General features: G+C 39.4%; 2 protein-coding genes across 8 annotated transcripts in view; one reads left to right on the top strand and one right to left on the bottom strand.

The window, feature by feature from the left end:
• Nucleotides 1–24: 24 nt before the first annotated feature.
• On the top strand, nt 25–6,041 carry SLC7A6OS (solute carrier family 7 member 6 opposite strand). 2 transcript variants are annotated; one of them, XM_040615097.1, is made up of 5 exons: nt 25–214; nt 1,143–1,517; nt 3,380–3,577; nt 4,460–4,589; nt 5,041–6,041. In XM_040615097.1, exons 1-5 carry the CDS (start codon nt 56–58, stop codon nt 5,160–5,162), a joined length of 984 nt encoding a protein of 327 aa, XP_040471031.1. In that variant the 5' UTR covers nt 25–55; the 3' UTR covers nt 5,163–6,041. The 2 variants fall into 2 exon arrangements, with proteins under 2 accessions (XP_040471031.1, XP_040471032.1); XM_040615098.1 differs by having other exon boundaries at nt 3,383–3,577.
• Nucleotides 6,042–7,503: 1,462 nt separating this feature from the next.
• SLC7A6 (solute carrier family 7 member 6) overlaps nt 7,504–14,469 on the bottom strand; it is a 30,039-nt gene continuing 23,073 nt past the window's right edge. For all 6 annotated transcript variants that reach the window (XM_040615095.1, XM_040615089.1, XM_040615093.1 and 3 more), the window contains 5 exons: nt 12,037–12,140; nt 10,817–10,913; nt 10,435–10,584; nt 9,535–9,718; nt 7,504–8,118 (listed from right to left, as the gene is read on the bottom strand). In XM_040615095.1, coding sequence (XP_040471029.1) covers nt 8,024–8,118; nt 9,535–9,718; nt 10,435–10,584; nt 10,817–10,913; nt 12,037–12,140 — 630 coding nt within the window. In that variant the 3' untranslated portion in view covers nt 7,504–8,023. The remainder of the gene's footprint in view (nt 8,119–9,534; nt 9,719–10,434; nt 10,585–10,816; nt 10,914–12,036; nt 12,141–14,469) is intronic.

The raw sequence follows: 14,469 nt of genomic DNA on the forward strand, positions 1-14,469 counted from the left end.
ACCGCGCGGGGGGGCGGGGCCGCGCCCGCCCCTTCCCTCCGCTCCGCGCGGCGCCATGGAGCGGGCGGCGGTGCTGCGCGTCAAGCGGAAGCGCGGCGGGACGGAGCCGGCCGAGGCGCTGCTGCTCGCCTGCAAACGGCTGCGCACGGAGCGAGGCGGTGCCCAGCCGGTGGAGAGGAGCCTCTTCAAGCTGGTGGCGACCGTGTCCTCTAAGGTGCTGGGCCGCTGCGGGCAGGGGCCGGTGTAGGCCGGTGCAGGCCGGTGCGGGCCGGGTCCGGAACCGGTCAGGCCGGAGCCGGTCAGGCGGGCAGCTGCGGGCCGGGGCTGGTGTCGGTCAGGCGGGCCGCGGCGGTTGGATCCTGCCGGGTCAGTTCTTTATACAGCTGAAGGGGCGTTTGAAAGCAGCACGCGCTCTCTGGGTTGGCAGTGCAGCTCTACGCCGGTTTTTTCGGCATCCCTCGTGGCTGCGCAGCTCTGGCTGGTAGCCCGGACAGCAGCATCTGGCAGCCGGCCTGTCCTGGTGGCCAGGGGCAAGCGGCACTCCCTCCCCTGCTGCAGCAGCACACCGGCACTTGGAGCAAGGTAGCACAGAGCGACCACCGTGACGAGCAGTGTCCAGCACTGACTTGTCTGTACAGATTGTTCTCCACCTACTGCCTGCAGAACAGTCGACAAATAAAGCCTGAATTTCTGCTGTTTGAGGTGCTACATCTCAGCCCTATAAGGCTTCCACTGTACAGCCTTTTATATCAAATAAAACAGGTGTCTTGGGAACTGGTCTTTACAGAGACTGTAAGGGGTATTATGCCTTAAATTTAGGATTATTGCAGTCTTCCAAAGGTATGTGTTTGGAGGGTTATTCTGTACCACAAAGCATATTCTTTGAAAATCAAACTGAAAGTCTTACAATTTACAAACACCTTACACTTTCCCCCCCCCCCCCCCCCCTTGTCGAGAGAATGTTGATAGTTGTGTTGCTTAAAGCAGTAGTAAAAATTACTTTAATGTTAGGAACATTGGTACTGCAGTCCTCAAATAGGAAACACCTATAGTAGTAGTTATTAGTCACTTCAAGGAAGTAGTATGACTTACTGTGTTGATGACATAATTATATTCTTCTTCAATTTTGTTCCTCTACCCAGAATGAACCAGTTCAGAAATACATTCAAGAAGCAATCACTCGAAACAAAGCTCAAAGTCTGCGACCTTCTTTAGGAAGCACTCAGCGAATCATTCAGGACCTCCGTTCTTCCAAGCAAGCAAAAAGGAAGGAAAACCGTTATCGTGTAATATCCAGCAATCGACCTAACTGTACTGAAACAGTTGCACCTGTCATAAATGGCGAGACATCAATTGATGGTGACAGATCAGACTCTGAAGCGACAGAAGAAGCTTCACAGGAGGAGAACAGTGCTGTTGATAAGAGTTTGGACTGCTGTGGAAAATTCCAGTTGTTTGATATTGTACAAGAGGAGGAGGTGGTAGGAGAGTCCAGTGTAACTGCTGCAAACCCACAGGTCAGCAAACGAACTTAGGTATGCTTGAAGTGCTTTGGTATCACTGTTGACTGGTACATGTGGGCAGACTGACTGCTGTGGAAGGTTTTTGTGCATTGTAAGTATTCCACTGTTTAACAGGAACTTTAACTGAATATTTGCAAGTCAGAATACTGTACAGGGAGTAACTTTCATGGGGATCTTGAAGGGCTAACATTGAGACAGACAGCTGTGTGGAGCTGACTGCTACAGGAAGGGCTTGTACCACCTTTCCCTGCCCCCCCGTCCCGGCCCGTACCCTGTTCTGATGTATAAATTCTCACGTTCATCTGTCAGGTGGATCTCTTGAGACTTTTTTTTTATATTAACTTCTTGCTACCTAGAAAACAAAAAATTTAATTCAGTGTCTTCTCATCTACCCAGATGCCTCGGAATGTCACTTGTAGGCAAGATTCACTCAAGCGCAAGACTTCTGAGCCTCCTTATAATTCCAATATAAGGTTTCATTGTATGTTTTGTTTTTATCAGAACTCTAGGTGTTTGATAGGCTGCTTAAGCCCCTATATCCTGTTTTCATTGGTATTATGAGTTAGGTATGTTTTCAGTTGGAGGAGTATTTGTCTGATAGCTAGCGTGGTTTTAAGTATGCAGAAGTTCTGCCTTCTGTGTAGGGTTGCCCTGTATACAGTGTTAAGAAGGTTTTGTATTAGAAACTCATAACCGTATGGAAAAGAAGGTTAGAGGGCTGTGTACACTTTCTTTAGTAGTTCCTTCTGTGCATGCAAGTACATGTGAATGCTTTACTTACGCAGCCCATAACAGCTCTGAGGAAAACTTGCTTAGCGTTAAAAAATATACCTGGATGAGCAAGAGCCCAGCCTGCTGTCATCCTTCAGTGTTTCTTACAGGTTATTTCAGGGCTTTGCCATCAGACTTTAGTACGAGCTCTTGGTTTCTTTTAAGCAAGTAGTTCAAACAGGCATTTGAGATCCGTTAGTTAATTGTTGCCTATCACGCTGCTGATTAGAAAACCAAAAATGAAACTGAGGTAGCATCAGAATTTTCAACTTTTTTAGAGCTAACAGTAAGGGTTGAAAGAAGTAAGCTTTCTTTTTCATTCTATACGTATTTAGACATGAATGAAAGGCTGGTCTGTAGCTGTTCCTCAGAATTACTTAAGTAGTTCAGGAGACACCACTGTGGATTGGACAAGGTAAGTCTGAAAAGCGCTAGCAGAGAAAAACTGGCAACAAAAATCTGCCTGTGTAGACCTTTCAAGTAAAGGTCACATTGCAAGTAATTTATTAGGAAGGAGAAACTATGAAAAAATTTCTTCTGTGTTAATGTTTAAGCGAGGATATGAAAAGCCTATTTGTAAGGCCTGTCTGCCTTTTCCTGTTAATCTGCGCCATTTTCATTGCACACTTCGTGTACTGCAGTCTGCTTGCATAGTATCTGTGCTGCTGTATGCACATCTTTCCTGCAGTGCTGCAAGTGTACTGCTCTGCAAAGCACTAGCTGTCTAAAAAACTTGTTTTTTCAACCAACATGTCATCTGAAACAGATGAACAGTTCTATGGGATTAGTCATATCCCCTCCAGTACCTTCTAATGAACTTGTCCCAGAAGTTTTCTCCTATTATATGAAACAAAGTATGTATGAATAGTACTACAGTAACTGGAAAATTATTTGGCGTCTCTGTTCTAGATTGCTAATGTTCTAAATATCAGCATTCTAGTAGGAAAGTGTTTTGGTTTAAGATTTCAGAATGTCATCCGTAACTAGCTGTTGGCTACTGTTTACAAAAACTGTTGGCTGTAACATAAGACTTTGTGTATACGGCTTCAGTGGAAATATGCATATTTTTTTTTATTTTTTCTCAGAAGACTGATCCAGATGTGATTCTTTGCAATGCAGTAGAGATGATCCGTGAGCGCTTAAATGTTTCTGAAGATCGTAAAAAAGAACACCACGAGAAAGAAGATGAGTATGTTTATGACATCTACTGCACGGAAACATCAGCCCCTGGTTGGATCCAAAATATTCTTTCTGTACAGCCCTATAGAGAAGACTATGAACTGGTAAGGATGTGGGAAAACAGGCCTTCCTTAAATAGCAAGGTCACAAATAAACATGCTTAAAGTCCTATCATTAAAAGTTGCCATGCCAAGAAAGATGCTTTGAGACACTACACATACGGTCAGTGACTTTTGTGTTGGGCTTTTTGTAACTGCCAGAACCTGTTCCTGCAGGTTACTGTTGATTCAAGCAAATGATGGTGTAACAATGAAAAGTGAAGGGATAGTGCTCAGGTACTCAAAAGAATTTGTCTGGCTTCAAATTGCAAAATCAATTCTGAATGCAAATGTTCATTACTTAAGTAATTCATGTCTCATTTGTGATTAGGAGGCAGCGATTAAAATGTAGTTTTAAAGATGGTTGAGTGAAAAAACAAACAAGGGGAGGGGACAACTTTTTCAGTGTTTGAGGACTTTATTACAAAAAAATATTTCTTATTAAGATTAGAGTTGTCTTTCAGTGACTGTGGAGTTAAGATGTTAAATGTAAGCTTTAGTCTTTTATCATATAGATACTGTGATCAATAGATTCGCCTATCGGGAACCTGAAGCTACTCTTTTCTTTTTGTTGATCTATTACATTACTGCTGAAGTGAGTAGGATTAATTTAGACATTAACTTTAGCATTTAAATGGTGAAGTGGAACATGTAAATGCATGACTTTACATGAAAAATCAGTTAAGCAGATTGCTATGTTATGGCGAATATACTGACAAATTTTTCTGCAGCGTGCTTCGTTGCAACTGCAGAATTACTTATGTGTGCAGTAGATAAGTATCTCTGGGCTCTTTATGATCTGTATAGTATTGCATAGGTGGATGAAAAACTGGTTAATGCCGCGTGTCTGTATTTATAGTGAATGGTATGTTGTGTGTTGACATGCAGGTAGACGATGAGCATGTTCCAGGGGAAGTGTATGAAGACGAAGATGATGAAAATGATGAAAATAACTGGCGTAATGATTATCCTGATGAAGATGAATTCTTACCTGAGGAAGATGGTGATGGAGAAAAAGGTATGCCTGTCGTAAACACTGTTTGCTTTCATGCTGTGCATATAAATCCCATCCTTTTTACATACTATCTCTAAAAAAGCAACTAACGGAGCACTGCTGGGGTAGTATTCTGCTCGTATAACTGGTTAAATTTGTTTTGAGAAGGATCATCTTTCTTGGCACTACAAAGGACCTATCTTAGTGTTTCTGCAAAGTCAGAATTAAGAACTCCAGGTTGCTGCAGTTGCAAAGGATTGCTTGCTTTTAGAATGATAGATGACTTGGTTCCACATTCTTGTGGAACCCTGCCTCAGCTTTTTTAACTCCCCAACCAGGTATTTAATTCCAAACCTCACCTAATACAGACATTGTTCAGACTTTGTGCTTGTTAGTTACTCAAGAATCTTAAAATAGTCTGATTAATAGTTTAAAAAGAAGAGATAATCTACAAGTGTTGATGCTCTTTCTTCAGAGTCTGAAGAGAGCTTCAGTGATGAGGACCAATGTTACAGGAGAAGAACATGGAACAAATATCGACAGGAGGTTCTACAGGAATTTGGATATGATGACATCCAGGATCTGGATTCTGACTAACAGCCCTTTTCTTGAAGATGAAATGCATAACAAAGAAGAAATTCTACTGTTGCAGTAGAACTGAAAATCCAGACAGCTGCTGATGGCTGTTCTTAAGCATGTTGAACAAAAAAACCCAACCCTAAACACCAAAAACCACCAAACCACAAAACAATCCTGGAAAACCCCTTTCCAGTAAAAGCTATGCGCATTGGGACAGTAGGAAACTAATCTTTACATGGATGAGCTTTAAGCTAAATTTTTTGCCTGTCTGGCTTTCTAAGTTGGTGACTAGCATGGTTCACCATAATGCTTACTGACTGGGCTTGAGCATTAGATATGAGACTGGGATTCCAGTAAATGCTAAAAGCTTTTACTATCTGAGCTGCCAACTTCAGCTGGTAGGTATTAAACAGATGGGTGTTAATATGGCCACTTGACAACACAATTTTTTTTGTTCTAAGCAAAAGATAATACATGCTTTAAAAGATTTTTCTGCCTGTTCTGTGATGCTGAAGTTCTGAAGGATTTCCCGCCCCCCCCCCGCCCCAGTGCTGCATGCCCAAGCACTTGTACCTGGACTATTCTGTATGGAGGTACTGTTGGCAGCAGCCCTTTGGTCCTGACTTACGTGTCAGGTTCCACAAGATCATCAGCATGTCTGCTGTGATGGCAGGTGGAAGTCCTGGAAAAAGGGACTCTGTCCTAGTGCTTTCTACTGTATTTGTTCCTAAGTTACTTTCAAGTAATTTGTTTCAAGTTACTTTCTTTAGAATTGTTTGAGCATATGAAATGCCTTGTTCCTGTCCATTTTATTGTGGGATCTCTCCCCAACAATTTTACTATTGGAGTAGAACAATGTATGTGCATTTAATTTGTAAATAAAGAATTTTTGACTAAGTTTTCTCTACTCATTTAAAGATCATAGGAGTTGGTTCAGGTGAAGCCATGTCAGCATTTTAACTTGCATTCATGCATCTTTAAAACAGCTTAATCTTACCTGTTTGGACACACAAAGTATTTCAACACTCCTACTTGAGTCTGTAACAAAAAAAAAAAAAAAAAAAAACCAAAAAAACCCCAACCAAAAACCAAACTAATACAATATTAGATGAGCATATTTCATGAGCTGTAGGTTGCAGTAGTGACTTTATGTCAGTCAGTTCTGGCTGGTGGTGCCAAGGCACTGGAGGCAAAATATTTTTTTCCTTTGTTTCACAGAAGGGTTATAGGGCTGTTGACCTATGCCACAACCCTACCCAGTTAAAAGCTATGCTTGCCCACTGGACAGAGGTCTCAACTTGGACACCGAATTCCTTCTGATCATATGCTAGATTAAAAAGCTGTATTATAATAACTAAATGCTAGTTTTCATTAAATACAGAAAAGACCCTACATGTTTACCTGCCAACTACGTGCAATATTCCCTAGCTAGATTTTAACTATCTTAAATCCACATGCTGCTTCATAAAGGTAGCCCGAGACTCCATTTTGTTAGTCTTCACAATTGGCTACCATTTGCCATTATCTGTAGCTTTTTTTTTTTTTAAGATAACCATGGTCAGGGAGTCGGTGCAAGAATCCAAATATTCTCCATATTATTCAGGTGGCTGATGCAAATGTGGTGCAGCGTGCATTGCTTCAGCCAACACCTTGTGACTGCAAGATCTGATTCAATTTAAATGCACAAAGAACCACACAAGGAGAAACTCAGGTCAACTGAGATAAACACCCTGAATGAAGATAAAAATTTGAGGTATGTTTTTGAAATGTATCTCACTTCGTTAGCCAAACGGTCTGGCTTCATGTTACCTTTTGCAGCACCAAGGCTCAGTATCAAAGTGTCCTGATGTTAGGCTTACAGCTTTGAAATTACAACTACTGCTAATTAGCATCAGTCTTTATTGCAATACTTTCTATTGCTGTTTTCCTATTTTCTCTCCCTGCTACTTAGCTTTCAAGATATAGTTGCTGCCACAGAACTTCTGCTATAGAAGAAAAAAGGTGGTTTGTTCTGTGAGGTTTTGGATGGTCATTTTCTAGTGGACAGCACTGAAATCTAGAAAGGAAGTTTTCTGACTGCTGAGGTAACACTGCTAATGTGTGTCCCCTGAAACAGTTCAGAAACAAATGCCTACAAGCTTCAAACTGAACATTTTAATCCTGGAAGTTTCATAAAGCCTATCAGGAGTTGACCAAGTACTAACAAGCTACCAGGAAAGAATCATCATCATATATTAACCAAATCTTTAGTGCCAGGGTGCTGCTTTGATTAAATCCTTGCCACAGTCAGATACCCCATTTCCACACAGTGTATAGAATAAAATACTTTCAAGAGAGAAAGGTTGGCTCAGTCTTTAAATAATGTAGCACAACTTTATTAATTTTTCTGCTAATAATGACAAATTAGGTAGTTTGTTGTGACCAGTTGTCCTCTGATAGCACAGCAAATCATTTCATGCAAACATCCATCAGAATTAAGCTGGAAATGACTTTTGGTCTTTTGAGTCAGTGTGGTTTTCAGTCTAACGTAAAAATGCATTACTTCACCACCTGGTTCTGCAGAAATCTAGTTTGATCCATTAGCTCTTACCATTTTAATACCAATTCTGAAGAAGGAACAGTATTGACGCATAGCACGTGGGGCCTGAAATGAATAGGTAATCATTATCCAAGGAAAATGCCCTGAAAATATGCCACAGTTTAGGAGGGTGACACAAGGACACTATCTATGTGGGAATCCAACAGCAAGTAAGTACATTTTCAGTGTTTCTGAAAGACCACTGGAAACAGTTTTCCCATTTTTTCCAGTTCCATCTCTTCCCTTATGTTGTCGTAATTGCTTTATCCTCCCTCCTGTTTCTTGTAATGGCTTTGAAATTTTAGTTGGATTTGGTTTCTAACTTCTTTTCTTCATCTGTGTCCATCTCCGTTAAAACACAGTAACAGAGCAGCTGCATGTTTCGTGTGACTGCACCTGCATAGGAAATTGGAAGATAAATCAGAAGAACAGCCATTTATCTCAACTCTTAATCACACAACATGTATCTCACTAATGAAAGTTAGTTATCAAGAATGTTGCCTAACTTCTCTTAAGGAGAAGCAAACAATAAAAACTAATACAAAAAGTGTCTTCCACTCATTTTTTTTAAACAGATGTTTAGAACTGTTCTTTTGATAGCCTAAGGTGGTTTTCTTCTTAGGCACCCTGCCAAGTAACTGAAGTAAAATATTTTTTCTCTATAATTAAGAATGTAAAATTGGCAGAATAAAAAAAATTAAGACAAACAGCGCACAGGAAAATGAACAGGTTACTGAGTATTTACATATTCACTAGCTACTGCAGTACCACATCCTGTAGCATTCTAAGATTACACCATAAACCTTAAACTTTATGCTATAAACAAACTACGTGGTTTTCTCACATAGTAACAATGACAACTGCTGGAGAAAAATTTATAATTTAACTGCAGCAATTCAACAGAAGGAAAAATTCCATCTGTGACTGACATAAAAGCTACGTATCTTCAAATGACTGAATCGACAGACAGTTAGCTTGCATTACCAAGAATGTCCAGTCCTTTTACAGTCATCAACCTTGCTTATGAAAAAGACTTTTCATATGCCTCATTGAGAAGAAACACATAAAAATGTATAAAATGTATAAGAACTACAAGACAAAGCCTGTAGGAAGTGGATGGTCTTTTAAATACACAGTAAAAAAAACCTGGGTGTAAACACACATATAAAACCAGTACACTTCTTTAATGGGTCTGGCTGGGATGCAGTTATCTCCACAGCAGTCCATCTGGTGCTGCGTTCTGGGTTTGCAGCTCAAACAGTGTTGGTAACACACTGATGTTTTGGCTACAGTGTTTGCACAGTATCAGGGTTGCAGTTTTGTTTGTTTTTTTTTTTTCACCTCCCACTCTGCCGTCCCTGGTCCCTGCAATCAGCAGGATGGGGATGGGCAGAAAGTTCGGACAGGACATGGCCAGAACACCTGACCCAGACTAGGCAAAGGGGTATTTCATGCCATATAATAAAAACAGGTAGAGGAAGAAATGCATGTGGGAGCGTGTCTTCAAAGGTGGCTGCTGCTTGGAGACACTGGCTGCACAGTGGTGTGCTTGTGGGAAGTGGTCACTGATGGCCTTTGCAGCAGCAGGTTTTTCCCCCCCTCTCTCCTTTACTTATTAAACTGTCTTTATCTTGACCAACAACTCTTCTCACCTTTGTTCTTCCTATTCTCTCCCTCATCCTGCTAGGGGGTGCAAGTGGCTCTGTGGGTACTGTACTGCTGCCTGGGGACGGCTGACCACAGCCCTTTTCATCAACCGAGATTCACTTACTCAATTTTCCTAACAGCACCTCCATCTACAAAGAAACTTACCTAAAATTTTGTTGATAAACCGAGGTCTCCTTGATGCAGGCAAATAGACTCCCAAGAAAAAGACTGGAATTCCAGATAAAGCAATGGCAATTCCAATCAAGGAATTTATAGTGTCACTATAGAGTGGCACTACCACCAGAAATACTGTGCATATGCAGAATATTATTGGGAAAGCCACACTCAGCTGGAGACAGAAAATCAGAACAGAATGTTATTGAAATATTTGTTGTCTACAGTTACAAACATTCTGGTGAGTTACAGACTTGGCCCTCTCAACCCCACTTTGTGAAATTACCTGCTCTTCCTCTTCTACATCTGACTATTTAGAACCATAAACAAATTGCAGAATAATTCTTGAATAGAACGGCTGCTAAAAACTACAAAAGTAATCAAGTATGGTAACTCTGCTGCGTTGAAAGAACTGTACAGTAGCATAAATCCAGTATAACTCAGGAAACAATGTGGTTTTTTGTGTAGAGTTATCGATTTAAAGTATGAGAACATGATAAAACAATCAGATACTGCACTGAAACAACATCAGAGCTGAATGTGATCCATACTGACAGAATTAATTAACTTAAGCATTCCTAATTAGAGATTTCTAATCCAAGAGAAAAGGCTAACTACTGTGTAGCTTATTGAGACATTCTCCAGCTGATGGAGAGGAGAGACACTGATTGAGCTAACGTACAATAAAAGAGTGTATTATTACAGCAATCACCTACTCTTATCTAGCAGACAAGATAGATTTAATGGTACAATATAAAATGGAAGCCATGTTTTATGTCCTTAACAACTAGTGATCTTTAGACATAGCTTTATGGTCCAGATTTTAGGCAGCACTTTTACATTACGTGGAAGACAAGGATTTTAAACACTTCTGCAATAAGTAAATATTACCTTAAGGGGCCTGGGTCGATCTGGTTCCTTCCAACGTAGATATAATTGCCCAGCAATAGACAGACCAACAAAAAACCAGTAACTGAAACTGAAATAATTAATAAGCTTGAAGACATCTTCCACAGCCAGGTAAATAAGGGTCATAGCACACTGTCAGAAAAGAAGAAGAGTGAGATGAACAATAGAAGTTTGAAACTTACTGGGTTTGCTGCTTTTTGCCTTAAAGTTACACCTTATATCCTTGGTGTCTTGGCATAATTTTATGCCTCAAAGAGTAACTCTCTCAGAAACCACCTCGATGACGGTAAATCTGAAGTTCTCTCATGTGATTTTTTAATACATATAGTCACATCTGAACAGCTGAAAAGCAGTAATAACTTACATTGAAAAGCAGTGCTGGCACAGGTGTGAACCTCTTTATATGGATCATAGACAACAGGTCAGGAAGGTGACCTTCTCGAGATCCTACAAAAAACAGCCTGGGGGAAAAAAAAAAAAAAAGTCAGAAAACAGATGTTGAGGCCATAGGTGAGACAGAATGTATTACAGAAAATCAAAGAAAAATGCCAGTCAAAATAAGTATTTACACCACTTTTTGGTTTTTGGTTTTTTTTTAAACACACTTTATTTTACACCACAATTTCCATCCTTTAAACGGGAACATGGATTCAACCCTTCTTGTAAAGATGTACTGTACAACAACCATTAAAAGCTATATAAGCTATTAGAAACATGCCGTTAATGGCCATTTTTGAAAAAAACAATCCTACAGGTATAATAGAAAACATCTACAGTAATGGAAATAAATTTCTATTGTTTCAGAATATTCTAAAAGCTAGCACTGAAAACATTCTAGCTCGTGTAGCAGAATAGTTTTCAATGCCAACCGGAAGAGTTGCCAACCAGGTGTCTAAAAAGGTCACTGGACCACATACTCAAAAGAACACACAGACACATCATTTTATTATCAGCTGCAACTTGTTCTATATAGACTACTTCACCAGACCATGTCCATATCTGTTCTCAGAGGCACTGCACATACATTCAATGGATAGGAAAGATCTTCAAATGCCTGAGTAAATCCATTTAAAACTTTCACTGTTCACATCCCTAATCAGTGCTCAGAGGAAAGCTTCTGTACTGTATATACTTCTATACTATCCTAAGCTTTTGGACTGCAGCTTAATAGCAGTAGCAACTTGTAAAACTTTTTACTTGGAAAAAACCTTAATTATACTGATTTTAAAAAGTCAGTAAGTTTCAAGTACATGCATTTGAAAACAAGAACTTGCTAGAACTATTTTATCAAGTAAAATGGAAGATAGCTCAATCCAAATAATCAGAGGGCCTGAGGACTCACCATACACACAACATTCATTTGATCTGTAATTGTACTCTGCATACAGCTAGGAACACTTTGGGGAAGTAAGGCAGTGTTCAGGGTGCATGTACACACACACAGAGTTTATTTAGGTTTTTATTGTGATTATTCATTCTAGGTTCAGTTACGGAAGTATTTTTGCCATTCTCATAATAAATGAGCGTAACAGTAGTATGTAAAATTACTTATGGATATTTATCAAACAGAAAGCAATGCGCTACCTTGATGATGCTAGAATTGAAGCATTAAGTCCACCAAAACAAGAAAAGGCTACAGCAATGGGAATTGTCCAGCTGAAGATACCAAATACCTGGTCAGCAAATGTCTGATGAAAGGGAGAAGAAAAAGGAAACATGAAAATATCTAAAACAAAGCATACATAAAACAATGACATCACAGCTTTTGTACTAAGTTTGTATGGAAAAATGGTCATATAGTAAGGACAATCCATAATGCAGCACAAAAACACACAGCTTTTTTCTTTATTTATGGCTTCTAAATAAGCACAAGCTTCTTTAACCAAGCACCTGAACGCACATTTTCTGCTCACAAAGGAAAACAAAATGTTTTTAGAATTATCTTGCCAATCCTAAACATTTTATTATCTAACTGAACTACAGAACTCAAGTGGAACACAGTGACTAGAAAATAAAAGGAAAAAAATATTAAATATCCAAAAAGAGAAGTGCCATATTGCAGATGATAAACATAGCCACCATCACACTCACTGTTTATGTACACTATTCTAGAAATCTACTTTATTTTCTTTGTTCAGCTTCCTAAGCAATATCTTCTTTTCCTGTGGCTCCACCAGCAGGGCCTCTGGGCTCTACTCTCACAACATGGCAAATGACAGAGCAAGTAACTTAGTAGCAGTCATTTGTTAATGTTGCTAGACCATACTGCAGGCCAACTGTGGTGACTTCCCCTGAAAACCAAAAAGCCAGAAGCATCAAAGTTTCACAGCAAGTGGTAAGTCATCAGTTGCCAATGATCTCTGACCTATAATGAAAATGGGTAGTAATTTGCAAAATACTGCCCTGGTCAAATCTGTTCAGGCTCCTGGATGAAGAAAAAAAGGGAGAAGTGTAGAGTATCAGACAAAACGTTTGAAAAATCAAGAAATTTAATACATGAAGACTACCAGCTATTCTATATCCCACCGTGGTCTGCACATTGTATGTGTCTGAACATTAGCAAGTTTGCAGTTAAGCAGAAATCTGCTCAAGCAGTGTTCAGAGGACATGGGTGGAAACCTTCCTATCTGATGAAGCCTTCCATGATTTCTTTTACAGAAGCAAACTAACAGTCATAGTCACCAAAAGATCATGTCTACATTATACAGTATGAACAAACAGAAAGGTACATACTTATAAGTGGTACTTAAACAAACCCCAAATATGCTGTATTAGAACATTTTACACCTCAGCAGGTAGCAGTAATCTAAGCCTTTTTATGAACCCTTCTCTAAACCACTTTCTTAGCTCTCTCACGCTTTATCAATTTCAAGATCCTCAAACACAAAAAGCATAACTATGCTCAGATTTCTGCAAGTTTGTCTCTTCTATTACAAAAAATTTCTTCAGTTTTTAATAATTTAGTATTTTGAAACACTTCCCCATTGACCTTCCCTTTAAACTACTGGTCTTCATAGTAACATTTAAAAGCCAAGGAGTTCAGTCAAAGTGGATTAACATTCAGAACTGGCTTTTGTTTGTGGAGTAAAAAGTTACCTGGATTTAACAGTAGTCAAATTTTGATTTAATTATTCCAGGAACAAGATCACCAAGAGCAGCAAATTATGATCTGTTTTCTGAATGTTTTTCTAGGTCAAAAAAGCCTAAATGGCTTAATACAGATTTTTCTTTTATTTTGTTACAGAAGTGATTGATTTCCATGAGGCAGAGCCCTGCATATAATGTCAATTTTTAGACCATAAAATGCAGAAAAATTTAATGACATAAGACAAAGCTTGGCCAGCTAAAATTTCCTGTTCTTTGTCTCGGTTGACAAAGTGCTTTGTCTAGCACATTACCCAGGTTAAGGTTCAGAATCCAACTCTACTTAGCTGTATACAATCATCTACACTAAAAAGCAAAATTTATTCCATCCTTTTCTGTAATTTAGTTGAGTCTCAGCAGAGGCAGATAGGATTTCCTGCTGCTAAGTGACAATACAAAAGCATATAATCACTTCAATGGGAACCTTGCCAAAAAGTTCAGTCAGTGCTTCAACTGCATTGGTTACCCTGATTCTTAGTAAAGTACGTCTCTTCCTGAGCTCTTTTAGGTTATATGTATCAGCATAAGTTCCCTCAAAATGGAGCTTCAACACAGGGGTGGAAAAATGCACACAGCAAATATAAAAATTAACACAAGAAAAGCATAAAAGAACTAATCCATGTATGAATTTATTTCATGCTGAAATCAGAACATCAATTTAGCAAAAGTCCGTGTCATAAGAATACGTTCTGTATACCGTGGATTACCCATTTTCAGTTGATTGAACAAATGACTAGTAACTTACATGGTTGCATATAAAAGATTTCTGCTGCTCAAGAACAAATAATTACTAGAACCCATAGTGCTTCTCTCAGATCCTTACTGGATCTAAATGCAACTCTGCGAAACCTGATCTCCCAAAGCAGAATGTAA

Source organism: Falco naumanni, chromosome 15 (genome assembly GCF_017639655.2).
Source record: "Falco naumanni isolate bFalNau1 chromosome 15, bFalNau1.pat, whole genome shotgun sequence".
Taxonomy (NCBI): domain Eukaryota; kingdom Metazoa; phylum Chordata; class Aves; order Falconiformes; family Falconidae; genus Falco; species Falco naumanni.

Bases quoted from the DNA above. Each gene is read 5' to 3' on its own strand.
- SLC7A6OS (XM_040615097.1), top strand. From the start codon at position 56: ATGGAGCGGGCGGCGGTGCTGCGCGTCAAGCGGAAGCGCGGCGGGACG. The intron at 3,578-4,459 runs GTAAGGATGTGG...GTTGACATGCAG, and splicing joins ATAGAGAAGACTATGAACTG to GTAGACGATGAGCATGTTCC. The intron at 4,590-5,040 runs GTATGCCTGTCG...CTCTTTCTTCAG, and splicing joins AGATGGTGATGGAGAAAAAG to AGTCTGAAGAGAGCTTCAGT.